Here is a 23009-nt window from a genome sequence, read left to right as displayed (position 1 = left end):
AACAAAGTAATTAAATTAAAAATAACATTGGATAATGTTCTTTGTAAAAAATTAAATAGCCTACAGATGAAACCATTAAAGTCACAAGTTGATCAGTCAAGAGCAGTTTGATCGTTTGTCTTTTTGTAGTTTGAATAAAAATAACTGCTGTCGCTTAAAGACCTAACAATGGTCTGATACCAAGTAATGGATCCTGAACAATGTTCCTGTTACTCATTCTTCCTGAACTGTTTACAACTGTGTTTACGTTAATACTCTTCAAGATGTGCACTGAGAATTTTTTTGAGTGTATTTGACCAATAATAAGCTGGAAAAAGAAGCAAATGTTTGCACTTGTATGTCAGAAGCGGTTTTATCAATGTATGTGTGCACGCTTCAGATGTGAGCATGAAATCTGCGGGGATTAGTAGAATCATGTGCAATCCCACACAAAATTCAGACCGATCACACACTAAAACTAAAACACTGGCATGAGGAAAAATCCTGCAGAACGCGAGTTCGCCGTGTTCAGAGGGTTAGCCGGGATGAATGAGAATATGCGGGTGCATGTTCACTCGCTGTCGGTCAGAGGAGAGCGCAGCTGGTATTGATACTGTAGAAACTGAGTATCAAATCGTTTCAGATATTTCAGTATCAATATTTTTGACTAGTTGCACTGTGCCGACCTAGGCTTTTTAAAAGTAAAATAAATCCACACTGTAGAGCGCAGCTTACCGTGCTCCATGATTGCAAGAACAAGCAGGCATGGCAAGCACTTCCGGAAATCAGGTGGCCACTATGGAAACCAAAACGCGTTTGGAACCGATGATCTGAATCGAAAACAAAATTTCTAAATGATTCCAATGGCATTTTATAAACGGTTATTTTTTAAACGGTTCCAAGTTAGAACCAGTTCTCGATGCCCAACCCTAGTCCTCTCTCAGAATTTATTTTAACGTTAGATGCCATATTTACATTAAATACAAATATACCGCCGTTTACCAAACGATTGATTGAGCCAGACAAAATAAAATCCCTGAGCTATTTACTCTGGCTATGGTGTAGGAGTAAGACGCTTGTCATTAAGTTGATGCAAATCGATCAGAGGTTCGAATCCGCCTTTTGCCACACTCGCTCTAGTCCCGTTTCCCATTAGATATCAGATTGAAAAGGCATTTATTTTCAATAAAAATTGAGAAAATATTAGAAAAGTGGGGAAAAAAGCGTCTAATGTGTTTAATAAGAAGCATTTCCCAGTTAGGGGTAGGTAAACAGACATGTGCTGAATTAGAGAAGATAAAAGTGAGTGGGTCCAATATCATTGGTCGTAAAAAGTGGGTGGGTTTTGTCCCACCCACAGAAGGGTTCTGACGCCCATATATAAGGTCTGTCAAAATTTCCGGGTTAACGTAAATTAATTTTAATGGCACTAAATTTATTAACGCGCGTTAAATGCAGCAGCGCGCATTTTCTGTTTGATCCGTGGCAGAACCCATAATTAGAGAAATTGAGATAAGCCATAGGCTTAAAGGATGCAGGTGCAAATTAATAGGGAAAGAAAAGGGTTAACATTAATATTATTATTTTAAACCAAAAGTGCAGTTATTGCCTACTAGGGCTGGGTTTCGATTCAAATTTCAAGATCTTGAATCGATTATCATTATTCGTTTCGATCCGATCTTCGAGATTTAGATAAGTGTTTTTGAAGAAAGCATTTTTTTCCAGCTGTTACCTGAATTACAGGACTGTAGTTATGCAACATATTGATACTATTATTATAGACATTCAACTGAAAATTAATGGAGTACTGATGGTTGTAAAGAACAATCCCCCTTCCAGAGTGCTCGAGTCAGCGAACGTGTGCTGTGGAGAGGGCGCGCGCTGTCATTACAAGGCAGCCATTACAACTCCTCTCGTCTAAATACTCTAGGCAGTTCTTACCGTGGCGGAACGAGAGAAGAGGAAGAGTGAAGAAAACTAGGTCTGTCCGCAGCACTTCTTCAGCACGGCGACGGCATAGTGACGAAAGCTTCAGCTTGAATTTGTTTATCTACTCTAGTGTTCCCGTGGTGGTTCTTACCGCGGCGGAACGAGAGAAGAGGAAGCGTGAGGAAAACTCGGTCTGTCTGCGGCGCTTCTTCAGCACGGTGGCGCCGGTGGTATAGTGACGAGACCTTCGGCTTAAGTTTGTTTATCTACTCTAGTATTCTCTGTCCGCAGAGTTTCCAAAGCTGCCATGTTCGTTGTTTTAATGTCCTTCCACCTCACACGCATGTGTGAATTCAATGACGCAGCAAATAAAAATTCACGGGAAAATATAGGTCTATTATTAAATCGATCCTCTGAGTTACAGATCGATCTTTAGAAAGTAATATTTATATATTGAATATATTGTAATCAGAATTGGTGAATAAATTTTTCTCAACACAGCCCTATTGCCTACAAGTTACCATATTTTCTGTTCTTTCTTTTTTTTTTGTAGACTCCAGTTTTTACATTGAGCACTTTCTTTGCAGTCTGAGCGCGATGCAAGCTCAATCACGCTCATGTCCGAGGTAAATCATTAATATACCACTTACAATACATGTGTTTTATTGAACTAAATATACTACAATCGGCAAAAACTAATACGCAGGTTACTTTTTTGAACATGAGCGCTCCCATGTACATGGGGCATACACGCACAAAATACCGGCAATTCAATAGAGGGGCATCTCTTAAAGGGGTCACACTATATTCCTACTCGTGGAACATGGACCTCCTCCAGGTACTGGTGTGCTCCCAGGTCTGCATGGCAGCTTTCACATTACCAATTTTTTATACGAACTGTGCCCTGTTCTGAACTAAACTGCCAGTGTAAAAACTCAATTTATTCATATTCTTAAAATGAGCAAAATCACTGCTTATTCTGAATTTTTAAGCGCTTAAGAGAACAAGTTCTTTGATAAACATCTATGACCTTTGATACATGTCTAGTCTTCGTGCTGTATTATAGATTATTGAATAAGTATAGTTTCACTAATACTAAACATACATTTGCATAAAACATGCATATTTGTCCATTCCCATGTTGATTGGAGTATTAAACACTTAAACTTAATTTAAGATACATTAACAACTGATAATGTGCAATTAAATTGTGATCAATCACGAGTTAACTCATGACAATCATGATTAAATATTTTGATCGATTATACATATATACACACACACACACACACACATACATATATATATATATATATATATGTGTGTATGTATGTGTCTACATATTATATATATATATATATTAGGGGTGTAACGGTTCACAAAATTCACGGTTCGGTTCAATACACTGGTGTCACGGTTCGGTATGTTTTAGATACAGCAAAAAGAAAAAATTGGCAGATAAATTACCTTTTTTTATTATTATTTTTATTAAAACTAACAAAGTATGAATTTTTTTTTTTTGTATGATTTTAACCATCTTCTATGTAGTTACAGGAATAAGACATTAGCTCTTTACATTAGCATGTACCGTGTTGCGTTGATTGTGCGTTGCAGGAGCCCCACACCCTGTAGTGCTTTCACATATGCTGCGTTTGCAGTCGGCAACTGATCCGCTGTCGCATATCACAAACACAGCATTGAGTCATTATTTTTTATATAAAATCCAAAAGTTTTTACTGAACATGCCTCGTCAGAATTCCAATTTTCTTTGTGTACTCTTTAATAGAAGTCAGGTTACGTAACCTACTACATTTAAACAACATTTTATTAAATTCATTTATTCATATTTATATACTTTAGATTTAGCTCACACAAGTGGCAAAACATTTAAACAGTTTATAGCCTTAATTCACAAACATTTTAAATTAGAAACTTACAATAGGCTATTCAAAAACAGCCTCTCGTCTTTTCTTTCGTTTTTACACCCTTTTAAAAGAAATCCTGCAGGTCAAAAATAACTTTGCTTTTTTTACCTCCAAGAAAGTACGAGTGCTATCCATTATGGCACTTTTTTTTAACCTAAATGCCAGGTAAAGTGTCATTTTGTTGCTTTACTTGAGAAAAAAAAGCCATGTGTTGTCTTTGAAAACAAGAGTATATTTTAAATGATATGCATCTGTGGTGAAATTACTAGATTTTCACGTCAGTACATGTTTATTTTAATGCGAACAATGTTCTACCACTTTAATGCAGCAACGCAGCGCAGCAAAAAATAGACTCGGTATGAAAACGATCCGTGCACTGCTGCAGACGCAACGCTCCTGAAACGGACTGACGGACAGCATCTGCGTGCAATGTGAAAGCTGTCATCCGTTAACATGGGTACTGAAAAAAATACGCACCGCATTCGCACTGCAGACGGAGTATGTGTGAAACGGGCGTTAGGTCTCATGTCCACGGCTATAAATGGACCACTCGCCGTGGTGATGTCTTTTGCCATTTGAATAAGTTGGAAATGTCTGTCTAAATGCTGCGGGGATAGTTTGTGGGATAATTTGTGGCTGTTTCTCCTTTTTATCGTCTTGTTGTCGGCGTAAATGAGTTGATTGACATGACATGATTATTCCCGCTGCTGTACCATCAGCAAATGCGACATACCATTGTTTTTTAATCCATCAATCTTGCCAACACCATCATAGCTTACAAAGAATCCAAAGTTCACCCAAACACCAGACCTGTTGGTTATTGGAGGATCTTCTATTTCTGGTTTGTTAAACGCAATAGCCATTTTGCCACGAGCATTCAGCGCGTAGCCTACTAAGTAAGCGAGCACCTGACTGAGGAGCCTAAAACATATTTGGTGTTTTTTCTTTCTTTCACTTTGGCGGTGTCAGGGGCATTGGCTGTTTATGTCGTTTTGGTTATTGGGCTACCTTACGCATATTATTATATTTCAAACACTTTTTTTTTTTTCCAAATCTAATTAATTAGTCCAAGAACCGTTCGGTACATAATGCGTACCGCGTTTCGAACCGAAAGCCTCGTACCGAGCGGTTCAATACGAATACGCGTATCGTTACACCCCTAATATATATATACACATATACACACACACACACAAAAATACATACACACACATATACATACACATACACACACACACACATATATATATATATATACACAAATAAATAATTGCATGAGTTGATGTGTGGTACCATGGAGAGTGTCAGGGTTCATCATTGCCAGCACTACTGGGAGGTCGACTGCGCATTTGACTCCTCAGCTGCTCGATAAGCTCAGGGTTCTGCTGCTGCATCTGCTGTGCAAATTGCTGACCACTGTCACACAACAAGAAAACACTTGGTCAGCCTCACTGAATATAGCCATGAACTTTCAGTTAGGAAATAGAATGGTAACCTTTGAAATGGAGCTTCACGAATCTGGATAAATTGAGTAGTTTTAAAAAAATTTTTTATAGAGATCACAATTCCCATACGATTCTGAATAGACAACGAGAAATAACGTAATTTACTAAAGGTTTTGACAAAATGCTAATTGCTTCAGTCCGTGTAAAAATATGTAATTAATTTGAATCATTTATTCAATTACTTATTTATAAAGATTTCACTTATTCCCTTACTTGGATGAATCAGTGTTTTCAAACGATCTCTTGAATGAATGACTCGATGACGAAGAAAATTTTAATAGCCACTTGGCGCCAACTATTGGTGTAGCTCCAGTTTCTTTGAAAAGGTGATTTCTGATAGACATCAGTGTTTATTTCTACTAAACTATAAACCGTGCCTTTACCGTAACTATAAACTTTTATCCCAGTATTTGTGTGATAATTTGAATTATTATAACAGAAACAATTATACATCATTAAACAATACCGTGTGATTGAAAATAGGACTGCACGATTAATCGTATTTTAATCGTTATAACGATATCTGCTTCTATCGATGGTTCTCAAATAATCGTCACGATATTGGCCCGCTCGTTATTTATCCTTAAAACGTGTTTTTCTTTGGGGTTTACGTTGATAACGAGCCTCCACTAGCAGTCATGCTTGTGGTAGCCAGATGAAAAGAGCTTAAATCCACCAAAGAGAGCTTTTCTCCTTAAAAGGATATACTTTCTTCCCGGTGTTTTACTTAATCTGTGGAATCTGGCAACCCTCTGCACATGCTTCCTCTAAATGCGGAAGAAGCGCGGATGAGCTGAAAACAAACACATGCACTGGAGTTTAGCAATCTTCACAGCGAAATCATATTTTTGGCCCTGTCCACACGAAGCCAGCGCTTTCCCAATCCGATCTTTTTTTTTCCTCGTTTCAAGAAATATCTGCGTCCATACGAGATTACAAAAACGGGCTAAAAACGATGTAGTTTGAATGCTAGGCCAGTGTGTGGTGCTGTAATTCTGCCACAGAAATACACTAAAAACGTAGAAGAATTGTGGCTAGGCAGGGGTATAGCAGTGGTCGGAGGTGAGGCAAAATCTCACAATAAAATAACAATAAATACATTTGCTACTTAACAGATGTGTTTTATTAATGCCTACACCTACCCCAACCCAAAACATACCCTTACTGTGCGTTCACACCGCCGGCGGCGAGAGCGTCAAGCTGCCCGGAAGTCATTCATTTTCAATGGGAGCCGGGCGGCGAGCTCCGGCGAGAGCGGCGCGGCGCGTCTTGGACGATTTGGGCGTCGAGGAGAGTTGAAATCAGCTCAACTTTATGGTAATGAGCTATGACGCGGTTCGGCGGCAACAGGCGGCAACCAGTCAGAATGTAGAAGTGCTCCGCTTGAGAGAAATCCAGAGAACGCAGGCCTGTAAACTTTGGTTCCGACCACATTAGTTCCCAAGCAATTTGTAGGAGAGGTTGATCATTGCTGTGCGGGTTTCCCTATCATTTATGACAAGATCATTCATAGTGATAATTATGTAATTTGTTAAGAAGTCGCGCAACACTATTTTATAGGCGCTAGAACGCTCGTTGTTCAGCGGGTGTGCAATTAATTCTTACTTTCACATTTAAACGATTTCATGAAGTTAATTTATACCCTACTTGTGGTCAGTATATCCATCAACATGCTTGTTTGATTTGCGGCCTCTTTAAATACAGTTTAAAAAAAGAAAAAACATTCGATCTACGTCAGAGCGGCAGCACGTCCACGGAGCTTTCTACAGCGTCGTTGTCAGGGCGGCAAGAGCGAATTTTGACGCTCTCGCCGGCGGCGGTGTGAACGCACGGTTACAACAATGCAGATACGTTAATTAAATGACGCGATATTGATGTGCGCATGCCCAGTGCCCGTAGTTGTATCCCTTACCTCTTTCACCGTGCTGGACGTAGTGTGATGACATCACCATTTCAGAAAATATACGGATTCGCTGTAAACACGAAGACGGAAGATGATCGTTTTCAGATTTATCCGCTTTGGGACCCGATTTCGAAAAATAACGGATGCATGCTTCTAAAACGCCGGATCCGTGTGGACGAAACGCTGATAAGGTAAAAAAATTATACGTATACAGCTAAACGCGTCTCCGTGTGGACGGGGCCTTAGTGAAAGTGTCACAGCCAGTGTTTGTTTCTTCACAAGACACACAATTATTTGTGTGAGTAAATCTGCCATGATCAAATTGATTCAGCGATTAATTTTAAAAAATGCACGTACGGAAGTCCTCCTTACCGTTTACAGAATAAACGCATCTTTGCAGCTGATGTGACAATTCAATCAGGAAAAGGAACCTAATTTAGAATTATTTGCCGTTTTATCTTTTAAAGTTCCTAAAGGTTTTAGCAGTTTTCATAATGTGAATCAGTTGAAAATGATATCGTCACTGGTAAGTTCTAAAACGCAACATGAATATGTGAAAAAAGAGCTATTAACTAACCACATGTAGTGAACACCATAATAAAGCATACTGTGTACAGTAAAGCAGATGAGCCCTGAATAGGAACGAAACGCATTTAATTGGCATTTTCCTCCATAAAGAAAACGCTTAATGTAGGCTACAGTGACATTAAAAGACAAAACTTAATGAACACGTTGTGTTCATATTCTGGGCTCAACTGTTTTGCTGTACAGTATGTAGCCTATGGTTTATGATATTTACAGAGTTCGGTCTTTTAATATCACAGTCAGTCCATTAAGCCACATTAAGCATTTTTCAAATTGAACGTTTTAGAATGTCCATATAGCCTCAGACATTTTTTTTATATCATTGTTCTTTTCTTTAAGAATTTGCTGGGCAACCTGTATCTGTGGTTGTCTCATTTGCAAACAAATTGTGTTGCTTTAAAAATCTAATGTGAATGAAGATAAAGCGATCACCAAAACCACGTGTTTTGTATTGATTTACCATCTAATGAAGTTATCATAGATGGTTAAATGAAGTCGGTGTGCCAACTACAGGCCTTTGGGGTGTAGGTTCGTAAACTAATGCCGTTGCCCTTTTTGGCAAAATAATCGTGATCAATAATCATGATTATGATTTTGAGCAAAATAATCGTGATTATCATTTTTACCATTATCGTGCAGCCCTAATTGAAAAGACCGTTTCATACATGACGACTACTCTCTTTGTTTTTGAATCTCCTTGTGATCATAATTGCAAAGGTTTAATAGACATTGCTTAATTACCGTCATTTAGGAATAAGCATGTGTTTGAATCGAGATTGTGATCTTTAAACGATTAATTGTCTCCCATACCGTTCAATCGGATCGGGTATCGGTCAGACAGGACAGAATCAAATCCAATAATGTGTGTATACTATCGTGTTACTGTTAAGCCCCAGGGCCCCACAAAAGGCACAAAAACATTATAAAGCCTCATCAACGCTTTTGTTCTGAAGCCATTCCAAAGTTTAATGTGAGGTACAGTTGAAGATTTAAGTTAACGACAGTCAATACAATGAAACTCTTTCAAAGATGATTCAATGTTCCTGTTATTATTCTTGATCTGTAGATAACCGTCTGTTTTGATCTTGCTGGAATTAATCCCGAGTTGTAAATCGTGTTACTTTCTACCAGGTGTCTTAGATCACAAAACTGGACTCGAGATATTATTGTTCTTCAAAGGCACGGTACCTGAAATTTTTAACTGTTAAAAGAAATATTGCATGGAAAGATAAACTACGCATCAATATCTTTCCTTGTGTTTTGAACTTTTCAACGCGGATAGAGCACTGCGCACTGTGACTCCATGTTGCTTCAAATGTATCATCCTGCACACGGGATGTGCATACGTTCTGGAGCCTTTCATATTAAAGGTGCCCTAGAATTAAAAATGTAATTAACCTTGCCATAGTGAAATAATAACAGTTCAGTACATGGACATCACATACTGTGAGTCTCAAACATCATTGCCTCCTACTTCTTATGTAAATCTCGTGAATCCATAATGCAACAGAAAAAAAAGTGCTTCTCAACATAAACCCAACAGTGACGCAAGCATTGGGGATCACATCATATAGACTCCCCCAACATTTGCATCTGTCCAAACATGTGCATTGTCAGGCGGAAATGGAGCGAATCATCAAAACAAGCTGCTCGCATGGACACAATGTTCCAGGCTGTTCAGGAAACTTTTCTACCCTTCTCACAGATAAAAATGTCAACAGTCATGGTTGATGTTTATAATACCACAACAATTTAACTCAAGATCGTTCATTTGATCGGCCCATTTCAAGCAAGCTTCGCTCAGCTTCTTAAACTGAAGAAAGTGTCAATTACAACTGTATTCTTGCAAGCAGTAAGTAGCGATTTATCCACTTATTGACTGTTTAAACAATTTCTGATTAAATTGAAAGTTTCTTAAGAGACTGCATTGTCTAGATAACGCAAGATGCTTACAGTAACAATAGGAAACACCAAGTACCATACATAACTAAATAGTGTGTCTAATGACAAAGGGTGGTAATATTTTGTATTACAAAATACAACCGTAGATACTTTGCTTAGATCGTTCACGCGATCCTTCTAGCAAACGTCACCTTTTCCAGCATATAAATTAAAACGATAGTAATTTGACAAGGCTATTCATTTTGTTGTATAGTTATATATTTATATTTTTGAAAACTGAAGTAGGGCGTTTCCTATAATGTTTTTGCCTATTTATATTTCAGATTAGGCTACATCACAGTTACTGCGTAACGTTAGCCTACATTGTGACTAACGTTATATAAACATGCAATATCGTTTATGAAAAAAGACAAGTCTAAAATGTAGGCAGAATGACACACTAAGCAGAATATCTCAAATGGAGATAGATAAAATGCAGCTTACTTGTTTATTGGTGTTTTCAGTTCACCGGCACGCGAGAGAGCTCGCGTGCTTATGGTTGCCAGATTGGACATGTTTAGGTAAAACACCGGATGCATACAGGTTTGTTTTTCACAGAAAAGCTCTGTTTGGGGGATTTCATTACTGAAATCTGGCAACCGCACAAACAAGAGTTCTTTCTCACGTGCGGATGTTCTCAAAACACCAACAAATAGGTAAGCTGCATTTTATCAATCCCCATTTGAGATGTTTTGCTTAAAGTGTCATTTAGTCTGTCTTTGTTCTGTCAGGACGGGCGGTCAGGACTCACGAGCTGAACAGCTGAATTGCTTGTGAGCTGCTGAAATAAGCCAATCAAAGCAGAATAATATTCATTAATATTCATGACCCTTCCAAATAAGGCAAAAACAGTGCATTCCATCCTAGGGACAATTTTTGCCCCTGAATAAGCCACATACCCTATATGTAGATATCAGAGAACAATTTAACATTGTTTCAAAACTTTCTAGGGCACCTTTAATATATTTGCGCAATGAAAGATGATTAATAGCCTTTCTTGTTCTGCCCTATCTATAATATGTTGTGGTCTCAAATGTATAGCACAGCTTTTTAATGCATTTTCATTTCTTAGTATATAGGCCCTATTTATATAAATATTTACTTGTTTGTCATGAATGTAATTTACAACATGCAACATTTTACCAGATTTAGTGCTACACTAATTCACTTTTATTTGTTCCCCACTAAATGTTTTTATTTTTACTAAATGTTTAGATTTTATACAATTATTGTGCACTTATATTTTGCACTGTTTGCGAGTCCAAGTCAAGTCATTTACTTTGCGACTTAATTGCAACTCAAGTTTCTATCACCACTGCGTAGCACAGCACCGTCACATGAGCGCAACCGTGATAGAGACGATAGTCCATATTCGATAATGGTCTTGAAACTTACGCCTGTATGAGGCTGGAGAGGTCACCACCACCACCACCACCACCTCCTGCTCCGGCTGTTGCTGTTGCGGCTGTTGCTGCTGCTGTTGCTGGCGTTGGTGCTGCTCCTGGCAAGGTGGCACCCCCCATAGGACCGTAAGCCCCAGACATCATACCTGACATCCTACATGGGCAAAGAAACAGTTGATAAATTGCTGTCAATGTTAGGTTATATCTAATAGGTTAGGTATAACTCTCCAGATATTAATAAGAAGAAAAGGCCATTCTTAACCCACGGCGGTACACTTCCCATTTTGATTAACTGTTAACGAGCGCTGAGTTATTCTTCTAAAATGGAGTGTACCACCTGCAGGCACTACCTAGCCACGGGAAAAATAATTTTCATATTTTTCAAAAATCTTGCATGGATCAACATAAAATAGGTGTCATTTGAAAGCTTAGAGTCTAATGTTTACAATGAATTTAGCCTTATTATGAGTATCTCCCAAGTAGTGATGAGTTATGATTATTATGTACTGCAATGTGTCAATCACATCAAACAACTCAGATAGTCATGTCTCATATCATTTGAAAGATCTCACGGAGTAGAACACAACAAGCATAATTGTTTTGGCCTTTGACTAAACTTAAAGGGGGGGGTTTCGGAGAGTTTTTTTTAGAGTATGGCTCAGCTTGACGTTACTAGAGCGGAAGGTCTTTGTATGGGCCGTACGGGCTCTTCTCCTGGTAGGGTGCGCGCGTGTGTGTGACTAGAGCGAGAGAGGAAATGCACGCCCATACACTCCTGCCGCGCTCCACTTTATTCCTATCTGTGACATCAAGCCACTTCAACGCTTCAGCACAGCAAGTCACTGCTGTCAGGACTTCATCAAATCATACCAAAGAAGTGTGTTTTTGACGGAGCGGTCCCAGTGATAAAGGTTCGATCCTGCTTTGGAAGCAGCCGGTGAGTAAAACTGCTTCAAATGTCTATGCTGTTGTCGCGTGAGTAAACATCAGTAAACAACACGATCGCGTGCTTCGTCATTCAAATGCGCTAACGGACTTCATTGTTTGTTTAACGTTACACTAGTCTGACGTGCAAAAGCGTTTTGCTTGCTACTGCTAAGGTTTAGTTGCATACAATAGTCCATAAACCGAATCATGTCATCATAAACTGCGAGTAAACACACACAAATGTTGACAGGCCACTAAATACAGTACATACCACAGAGACGGATGTCCTGCTGCTGCTGTTTCTCCTGTTCAATTTATTTCAGCCTCTGAATCTGATTCTGGATTATATATCTATTAGCGGAGATCGATAGCGATGGGCTTCTCCATGCTTGAGGACGTCATCGCTTTGCGCGCTCGTCATTCTTTAGCTCCGCCCACACGATACGCCTCCAGGCGCTCGTTTTTTTCCCGGAAAGACTCGGTACAGCCCATATTTCTTTTATAAATATAATAAAACTAAAGACTTTTCGGAGATATGAAGGATGCAATACTACTCTATAGGTACTCAAGATTGACATGAGATTGACTGAAACTGAGTGTTTCACCCCCTCTTTAGAAGGGTACTTCAGTGCTGGGAAGATTAATCCGTATTTAAACTGGGTCATCAATGTAGTAGAAATGTGAAATTATTTTTGAATTTGGTGCTTTCTAGACTGAGAAAAGACAGAAAATGTATTTGTCTCATGGGGATGAAAGACTACAATTCCCAGAATGCTTCGCTGCCCTGTGAGGCCATTCCCAAAGCCACCTACTGGATTACTGTGACTGAGTTGGAGAAGACACTACAATTAAAAACTGAACGTGTCTGTTCAATATAATGAGTGAGTCACCGCACGAGTATCACAGCACTGAGCACTAACTGCAGGAGGCAGATGAATGAGCTGATGAGCTCGTGATGAGAGCTGAGGTAAATCGCGACTACACTCGCGGCACACATTCACAACGCAAGTTCAGTCTGGCGCATTTCAGTTCATGCCTTTGTAAGCTTAACTTTCATAGAAATTAATTTGAGAAGTTAAAACACTTACATTGCTTAGCATCAGTTTAAATGAATGCCTGGTGCTGAGCTGAGCTGTGAGTGTAATCTCCCATTCCCCATGCGCGAGTTGAAAACATGAGGAAATAGCTCCCTCTGCTGGCTGTAGTCTTTAGCCTTTGGCCAAACATTCCTCCTATGATGCAAATATCGTCAATTTGCTTCATAGGAGGAATTTTTCCAGAAATAAAATGCATGAATCTCTTGTATCAGGGGGATATGAGGGGGGGGAATAAAAAATATTTGTAAAAAAAAAAAAAAAAAAAAAAAAGATAATTTTTTTTATTTAATTATAGATCGTCCAAATATACAAATTTTTTTTAATAAAATTTATATTTTATAAAAAATATAAAAAGTTTGCTAATAAATGATAGCTACCATTTGACTCTCCTTGCTATAGTTTTGGAGTTATGAGTCTTTAAAGTTGTGCATGTCATTCAAACAAAAAAACTCTAAAAATACCCTTAGGGCTTAAGGTGTTAAAAAGAAAAGCTTGTTAAATTGCTTCTCGTACCATGACGCTCTATTAATACCTGAAAATAGTTTTCCCTCCAAATCAAAGTCGTGGTGTGACCACATTGTCAAATTAAAAAGCAGGGGGGAAAAAATATCGATATGCATGAAATAAAATAACATTATATTTAAAATCTCAAAATAATGATTTAGGTACACAATCACATGTATTTAAAAGGTAAAGGGAGTCACACCAAGGACAATAACTATAATTATCAAGTTTTAATAATCATTCTAATTAGGGCTGGGTGATATGGCCATCAATAATTAGCACTTTTTTTTATTCTTTATAATTTTCCATTAATTGTTCTGTAGCAGTTGTAAAAATACACTCAAGGCTATATTTCCACAACGCTGTTTCGTATTCAAACCAAACTTGGTACATGTCACCACAAGCATGACCTGAGGCAACAAGCAGTGTTTTGGCACAGCGCCACCTACTGGTCCGGAGATAAGAAAAATGGCTATTTTTTATTTTAACTTTTGAACCGTTTGTCCAAAAATTATAAAAGTGGTCTTGTTAGATTCGGGACGCCATGTCGAGTCGACTGATAACCAAGGAGCATAACTTTGGGTTTGGTTGACTTAATTTCATGGGGTAACTTTGTTTGGCTCCTGAATCCTTGCAAAGTCCAACGATATCAGACTTGCCAGTTTTCACATATGGTTTGTGCAGCATAGTAATTGAGAGCTTATAAAACATTAGCTTATATTTTCAAAACCGCTAGTCAGATCGAAACGAAACCAGCTTCAGAAATTCGGAAACATAGGTTGATAGCTACATGTAATCAAATATCAAAATATTGATACTAAGGGGTAAAATCCAATCAGAGTCAAGAATCCGTTATTTTTTGTGTTTTTTCATATACAATCTATGGGCCAAGGACACACAAAAAAATGGTAGGATTGTGCCTCTTGGTGGCGCTATAATTAAACAAAACATGAAATTGATTATACAGCTCAATGTATTAACATGGGGTTTCAACATTTTTGCTTAAAACTGTCTCCAAATGTCTTTACTCATTTTTGCAGTTGGTCTGCTGCTAGCTTCTTTGCTAGCTTCTGTTGCGCTTGCCCCGATAATGGCTGCTTACAGCTATATTTTATCTTTATTAATTTCAACATTTACCAATATATTATTAAATCTTATTAACATTAGATAATGCACTGACCTAACATGTACAAACCATGAACAGCTTTTTTTATTAACTAATGTTAACAAATATTAACTAATACATTAACACATGTACTGCTCATTAGGGATGGGCAACAGTGGTCGAGTACTCGAACGTGACAGTGCCGATCGATCTTGATAACGATGATCGCCCTGACTTTAAAAAATATATTTGTATATTTCTTGGATTGGTTATTGTGGCATATTGGACGGTAACTGATGTCTGATTGGTTAGCATTTGACAGCACGCTTTCTAGACCGCGAAATAAAGTGAAACTGAAAGCACTGTGAATGATCATGAAATACAGTGCAAGATGTGCATACACATCATTACAATGAGAACACGATTGTAATATAATGTTGTATTCTCTGTGCTTTAGTTGTTCCCCGTGTATCAGGGCGCTGTTAAAGGAAATCCACAACGAGAGTCAGAACACGGTCAAGCTCATCTGCGCATCCGCGTCGTTTTTCACAGATGTAAGTTGTAAGATTACTTGTTTAATAGTTGATTATATGTTGTCTATATCTGATTAATCTCATATAGGACGGCGTTTGGTTGAGTTTAATAACCAGCTAGCACAGCGCCGCCGTTATTTCACAAAATTTAGAACATTTTCAAAGGGCGCCATGACTAAAAAAAGGTTGGGAAACACTGGATTAATGAATTAAGTTATCTAGGCTATTTGACATGGCAGCACTTAAACACGAGCAGGAACAGAAAATAGCTGATTGCTTAAACAGCTTTTCTGATATTAATCTCGATGGAATTACCCCGAATAATGATATAACCGAGTTTATTGAAGAAAGTGCAGGTTAAGGGTACATTAGGGTAAATAAATGATGACAGGATTTTCATTTTTGGGTGAACTATCCATCTCTTTATTTTTACTCCAGTACTGTACTTAATGTAGCCCAGTAAAATAATTTAAGTTAGAGATTTTCTACTGAAATGTAATATATTAATTAATTTATATATTAATGACTTTTTCCATGGATATTTAATTTTATTAATAAAGTTATACAAATAATTTCAATGAATTGACTTGGTAATTGTTGCTACAATCAAGCTCTTGTACCCCCAATTCGTTTGAATGTTTTTGTGCTTTTGGGACATACGCATCATAATAAATAGGCCTGTTTTACAAACCTTTAAGAATTTTCCCATAAATGTGTCATCACTGAAAATGGGAGAATCTCAGCTTTAATGTGGTATATGGCTCATATTCAGGATAATTATGCATCAAATGTGTTGCAGTTTTAAAAATAAGCTTGTGTTTACATTGGAATTTCTCAAAAACATGATTTTCTGAGCCTGAAATTCAGCAAATCTTTAACATAGCTGCACTCAGTTAATATAAGAGATATCAAGGTTATATTTGAACAGAATGTTCTTTACATTATGTAGGATGATTTTATGTAGAAAACAGTGAATCACAAAAAAATGACTTTAGTAGGGTTTTCACAGACAGGGTCACATATACATTTAGTATTTTTTTTAAATAGCATGCGTGATAAAGATAAAAATCAAAAACTCAAGTGCTTTTTACATTTATTATTAATAAATAAGTTTGTGGTGTCATTTTTGCCCCAAGCATCCGTTAACTTCAAAGCTTGTTTATGATAATCCAAATTTGTTATTTACAGTTCATTTTAATTTGGCTGCAAATCATCAGCGCGAGGAGTCTGCAAGTGTGCATGGCTTTGTCACACCCCTTTCACCTTGTAAACAATCTTTTTTTGAAGTGTAGTCCATCGCACACGTTTTGCACTTATTCTGCTGACTGCATGAAAAGCAGTTGATTGCAGTAGGAAACATAGCCTAATGCTGTGCTCACACCGGACGCGAATGACAATTTGCGCAAGTGATTTACATGTTAAGTCAATGCAGATACGCGAATAGGCATTCTGCGGTGTTTCACGCGAATGAGGCGGCAAGGATCACGCGAATTGGGCGTTTTGAACGCCCAATTATTTTATATATTTTTTAATTTATAATTAAAAAATACTACTGTTATTGTGTCACAAAATGTAGCTTTAAGAGATTTTCAAGTGAGAATATAGTTGTTTAAAGCTCAAATATGTGGTTTATTTATTAAGAGCACCTATTTGAAAATTTGACCTAGCAATTTATTCGCGTCATTCGCGTGTGGTGTGAGCGCAGCATAACAGTTTCTCAGTGTTGATGCGCTTGGGCAGTTGTAGTTTTTATTCCAATTGTATTTATTCATGTAAGTATTTACATGAACATTCAGTATTGTGCAATATAGCATACAAAAGCTGTGGGACATTTTAGGGGGGAAAGAAGTGCTGCATTTTATCATTTAAACATTGTCTTTTCATGAAAATTCTATAATCCAACATTGCCACCACCATAATGTCAAATTATGGTGCAATATGCAAATATGCAAATTTGATGGGAAAACTGTAATCCCTGCATAAACTTTGGGTCATCCTTAATATTCTTCTCATTTACAAAGTCTCTACATCTTTTATCACTTTTTAGATATAGCCTTTTGATATTAAGATGTCAAAATTGAATGTTTTAGGAAAAAACCTCTGGCACCTAAAGGGTTAAGTACGTTTTGATTGAAATATCGTACTTTGCTTCGTTTTAAACCACATCCGTTACTGAGTAAAAATAAATAAGTTATGCAAAAAGAGAGAAAAAATGCGATCCGGAAACGACTGCATTGAATTGAAGGGCGGGACGCGGGAGAGAACAAATGGCAAGTTTGGCAAATGGAGTCTGACAGAGCAGACGGACAAGACAGATGTCAGTGATGCAGACCCAGGTGAACCCCTAGTTAATATGGAAATATTTTCGATATTGAAAAAAAATAAATAACGTGTTGTTGTCCAGTAGGATATCAAATTTGCAAAAAATGTGGATGGAAATTAGGAAACATAGAACATGTTCAAATACACATCCCTCTGTGCAGATAAAGGTATGTTTATAACTCAAGGCCACCAGGAACCCTGTCATGAACATTAACTTTACATTATAACACAATGCAAACTGATGGATGAACAAATAACTCAAAAGTAGAGCTGTAGGCCTAGAATAAATAAAATTGCGACATGGTGTGTGAATATTAACCCCTTACCGGTCATCTCACGATTTGGCAAATGGAGCATTTAGACATACTCATAGTATAAAGACAGTTTTTTATTAAATTTATGTTATCATCTACAGTTCATTTTGTATCTTGGCTCATTTATCAAAATTACCATGTTCACCAGATTAGTATAATGACTTTCAGTCGTCATCCAATTAGCTAAGTAAGGTATACTTATATATATATATATATACACACACACACACATACAGCCATTCCGTCTGTGTAGCAACTGATTAAAAAAGGGGTCTTTTTGGTGCTGTTGTTATTGCAAAAATGACAAATATATATTCTTCAATCATTCTTGAGTCTTGCCTTGCCTCTCTACAACCTTTAAAATATCTGTAATTTAGTGACTGAATATGCTGATTCCATCTTTATTTTACCTGATACTGAACTAATTAGTTAATCTTAAGGAGGTTAATCAATATACAGTATAATTCAAGAAACTAAGATTTTTAAGGTACTCAACCTTTTTTTAAAGATTGAAATACATTTTTCAATTATATTTTGTGTAAATTAATGTTTAAATTTAAAATTGTGATTCAAAGCAGGTATTACACACTTTGTAATTAACCTCTGATGCATTTTGAATTTAAAAAAAATCACAAAATATACTCCTGAGATTAAATATCTTGATACTATGTAGGCTACTAACTAAACCACCATGAAACTGAGGTCCTGAAACTGCAGCACACCGCTATATCATCCAGTTCTGTAGTTGGCGGTGTCACAAAAAACGAGGGTCCTAGAATTGCGGTCCTGAAACCGGGGTCCTGAAACTGCAGCCTGCGGTTGTGCAGGAATATAATACTCCAATTTCAAGCAAGCTTCGCTCAGCGTCTTAAACTGAAGAAAGGGGCAAATATATTCCTGCAAGCAAGTAGTGATTTATCCACTATTGACTAGCTGTTTAAACAATTTCTGATTAAATTGAAAGTTCCTAGAGTTTCTAGAATAATTGAAAGTTAGAGACTGCATTGTCTAGATAACGCAAGATGCTAGTACAGTAACAACAGGAAACTCCAAGTACCATACAAAACTAAATAGTGTGTCTAATGACAAAGGTTAATATTATTTTGTATTGCAAAATACAACCGTAGATATGTTGCTTACAGATCGTTCACTCGATCCTTCTAGCAAACGTCACCCTTTCCACCACACAAGTTAAAACGACAGTCATTTGACAAAGTAAGCTACATCACAGTCACTGCGTAGCTTACATTGCGCAAATTGACGATATTTGCGTCATCTTTAGAATGTTTGTCCAGAGGCTAAAGACTACAGCCAGCAGAGGGAGCTAATTCCACGTGTTCAACTCACACATGTGGAATGGAGATTACAACTCACAACTCAGCTCAGCACCAGGCATTCATTAAAACAGATGCTAAGCAATGTAAGTGTTTTAACATCTCAAATTAATTTCTATGAAAGTTAAGCTTCCAAAGGCATGAACTGAAAACGCGCCAGACTGAACACGCATTGTGAATGTATGCCGCGAGTGTGATCGCGATTACCTCAGCTCTCATCACGAGAGCTCATCAGCTCATTTATGACGTTAAATGTAATCTGACTCCTAATCTGAGTTAGTGCTGTGAGACTCACACGGCAACTCGATCGTTATATTGAACAGACACGTTCAATATTTAATTGTAATGCTAGTTCTCTAATTAAAACTGTCACTGCAATCCAGTAGTGGTGCCTTTGGGACTGGCCTCACAGGGCAGCGAAGCATCTGGGAATTGTAGTCTTTCATCCCCATGAGACAAAAATACATTTTCGGCCTTTTCTCAGTCTAGAAGGCACCAAATTCAAAAATAATTTCACATTTCTACTTTATTAATGACCCAGTTTACATACAGATTCATCTTTCCAGCGCTGAAGTACCCCTTTAAGACGCTAGGGGTGTAACGGATCACAAAACTCATGGTTTGGATCACATCACAGATCACTAGTCGTGGATCGGATCATTTTTCAAGTCAGAAAAAAAGGGGGAGGAGATGATTTTTATTTGCTTTTCATTTATTGTATGAAAAATGTTGGTGTCAGCATAACCTATATGGTTATGGTTTTAACAAATATAAAATAAACTATAGCTGCAAGCAGCCATTTCTGGGGCCAAGTGCAACAGAAGCAAACAAAGAAGCTAACAGCAGAACAACTGCAAAAATGAGTAAAGACATTTGGACACAATTTTTAAGCAAAAATGTTGAAACCCCACATTAATACATTGAGTTGTATAGACTCAATTGCATGTTTTGTATAATTATAGCACCACCAAGAGGCACAATCATACCAATTTTTTGTGTCCTCGGAGTGAGCCCATAGATGTGTTATCAATTTTGGTGAAAATCTCATTTCGTTTTGGAGTTATAGACATTTATGTGAAAAAAATGACTGACACATGACTTTGATTGGATTTTACTACCCCTTACTATAAATATTTTGAGATTTGGGCATTGGCATATAGCTATCGACCTATGTTTCCGATTTTCTGATGCTGGTTTAGTCTCGATCGGACTAGCAGTTTCTAAGATATCAGCTAATGTTTTATAAGCACTTAATTAACACGCTGCACAAACCATACATCGAAAACTGAAAAATTTGGTATCGTTGGACTCAGCAAGGATTACTATATGGTTACTATTGGTACTGACCTCTATCAGTGTACCAAATTACATAACTTTCCCGCAAGCGGTTCTATGGGCTGCCATAGACTCGAGCGGAAGAAGAAGAAGTGGAAGAAGAAGAATAATAAGAACGCTAACGATTTCAAGAGGGGCTCCGCACCTTCGGTGCTTGGCCCCTAAATATAGCTGCAAGCAGCCATTATCGGGGCCAAGCGCAAATAAGACGACAAGACATGCCAGCATGGCTGGAAGTGTCAAACCAATTGCAACAATGAGCCATTAAAGACCTACAGGGAGTGCAGAATTATTAGGCAAATTAGTATTTTGACCACATTATCCTCATTATGCATGTTGTCTTACTCCAAGCTGTATAGGCTGGAAAGCCTACTACCAATTAAGCATATTAGGTGATGTGCATCTCTGTAATGAGAAGGGGTGTGGTCTAATGACATCAACACCCTATATCAGGTGTGCATAATTATTAGGCAACTTCCTTTCCTTTGGCAAAATGGGTCAAAAGAAGAACTTGACAGGCTCAGAAAAGTCAAAAATAGTGAGATATATTGCAGAGGGATGCAGCAGTCTTAAAAAAGCCAAGCTTCTGAAGCGTGATCATCTGAAGCGTGATCATCATAATCAAGCGTTTCTTTCAAAATAGTCAACAGGGTCGCAAGAAGCGTGTGGAAAAACAAAGGCGCAAAATAACTGTCCGTGAACTGAGAAAAGTCAAGCGTGCAGCTGCCAAGATGCCACTTGCCACCAGTTTGCCCATATTTCAGAGCTGCAACATAACTGGAGTGCCCAAAAGCAGAAGGTGTGCAATACTCAGAGACATGGCCAAGGTAAGAAAGGCAGAAAGTCGACCACCACTGAACAAGACACACAAGCTGAAACGTCAAGACTGGACCAAGAAATATCTCAAGACTGATTTTTCTAAGGTTTTATAGACTGATGAAATGAGAGTGAGTCTTGATGGGCCAATGGATGGGCCCGTGGCTGGATTGGTAAAGGGCAGAGAGCTCCAGTCCGACTCACACCCCAGCAAGGTGGAGGTGGAGTACTGGTTTGGGCTGGTATCGTCAAAGATGAGCTTTTGGGGCCTTTTCGGGTTGAGGATGGAGTCAAGCTCAACTCCCAGTCCTACTGACAGTTTCTGGAAGACACCTTCTTCAACCAGTGGTACAGGAAGAAGTCTGCATCCTTCAAGAAAAACTTGACTTTCATGCAGGACAATGCTCCATCACACGCGTCCAAGTACTCCACAGCGTGGCTGGCAAGAAAGGGTATAAAAGAAGAAAATCTAATGATATGGCCTCCTTGTTCACCTGATCTGAACCCCATTGAGAACCTGTGGTCCATCATCAAATGTGCGATTTACAAGGAGGGAAAACAGTACACCTCTCTGAACAGTGTCTGGGAGGCTGTGGTTGCTGCTGCACGCAATGTTGATGGTGAACAGATCAAAACACTGACAGAATCCATGGATGGCAGGCTTTTGAGTGTCCTTGCAAAGAAAGGTGGCTATATTGGTCACTGATTTGTTTTTGTTTGGTTTTTGAATGGCAGAAATGTATATTTGTGAATGTTGAGATGTTATATTGGTTTCACTGGTAAAATAAATAAATAATTGAAATGGGTATAAATTTGTTTTTTGTTAAGTTGCCTAATAATTATGCACAGTAATAGTCACCTGCACACACAGATATCCCCCTAAAGTAGCTAAAACTAAAAACTAAAACTTCCAAAAATATTCAGCTTTGATATAAATGAGTTTTTTTGTGTTCATTGAGAACATGGTTGTTGTTCAATAATAAAATTAATCCTCAAAAATACAACTTGCCTAATAATTCTGCACTCCCTGTATTAAGTTTATTTTAGGCAAAATAGCAGTAAAATTTTAAATACAGTCAATAATAATGATTTAATAGTTTATCACTTTCGACCAATAGGTGGCACTGTTACGAAACTGATGTGGTGTATTCAGATTGATGTGACCACGACATGCAAAGTTTGGTGTCAATATGTCAAAGCATTGCAGAGATAAAGCCTTAAAAGTATTTTTTTCATCATGGCTGAACTCTGTTGCAGTGGTATATGAAGACTGTCTTGTCTATCAACACGAAATCCATAACTTTGTCGGCATGGTCTGAAGATGACAGTTCAATTTTGGTGAAAATTGGACAAATGGTTTTGGGTGAGTTTGAAAAAGTAAGTTTTTAACAAATAAGATGGAGGACAGATATGTTTGCAAAATATGGCAAAATTGGTATCAATGTTCTCGGCATGAGCCATTGAATGTATTATGACCAGTTTCATTACAATAGGCTAATTTAATCAAAAGTTATTAGCATTTTTGTACATTTTATTACAACATTTGACCATA

At 37.8% G+C, this 23009-nt stretch overlaps 1 protein-coding gene across 3 annotated transcripts in view; it reads right to left on the bottom strand.

Annotated features, from left to right (window-relative positions):
• The window catches only part of sgta (small glutamine rich tetratricopeptide repeat co-chaperone alpha), a 46818-nt gene that overhangs the window by 1192 nt on the left and 22617 nt on the right, over positions 1-23009 (bottom strand). For all 3 annotated transcript variants that reach the window (XM_067431790.1, XM_067431789.1, XM_067431791.1), the window contains exons 10-11: positions 11163-11324; positions 5127-5249 (exon numbers count right to left, since the gene is read on the bottom strand). In XM_067431790.1, coding sequence (XP_067287891.1) covers positions 5138-5249; positions 11163-11324 — 274 coding nt within the window. In that variant the 3' untranslated portion in view covers positions 5127-5137. The remainder of the gene's footprint in view (positions 1-5126; positions 5250-11162; positions 11325-23009) is intronic.

The sequence above is a fragment of the Pseudorasbora parva genome, chromosome 22 (assembly GCF_024679245.1).
Source record: "Pseudorasbora parva isolate DD20220531a chromosome 22, ASM2467924v1, whole genome shotgun sequence".
NCBI classification, from domain to species: Eukaryota; Metazoa; Chordata; class Actinopteri; order Cypriniformes; family Gobionidae; genus Pseudorasbora; species Pseudorasbora parva.
This window is presented reverse-complemented; position numbering and strand designations above follow the sequence as displayed.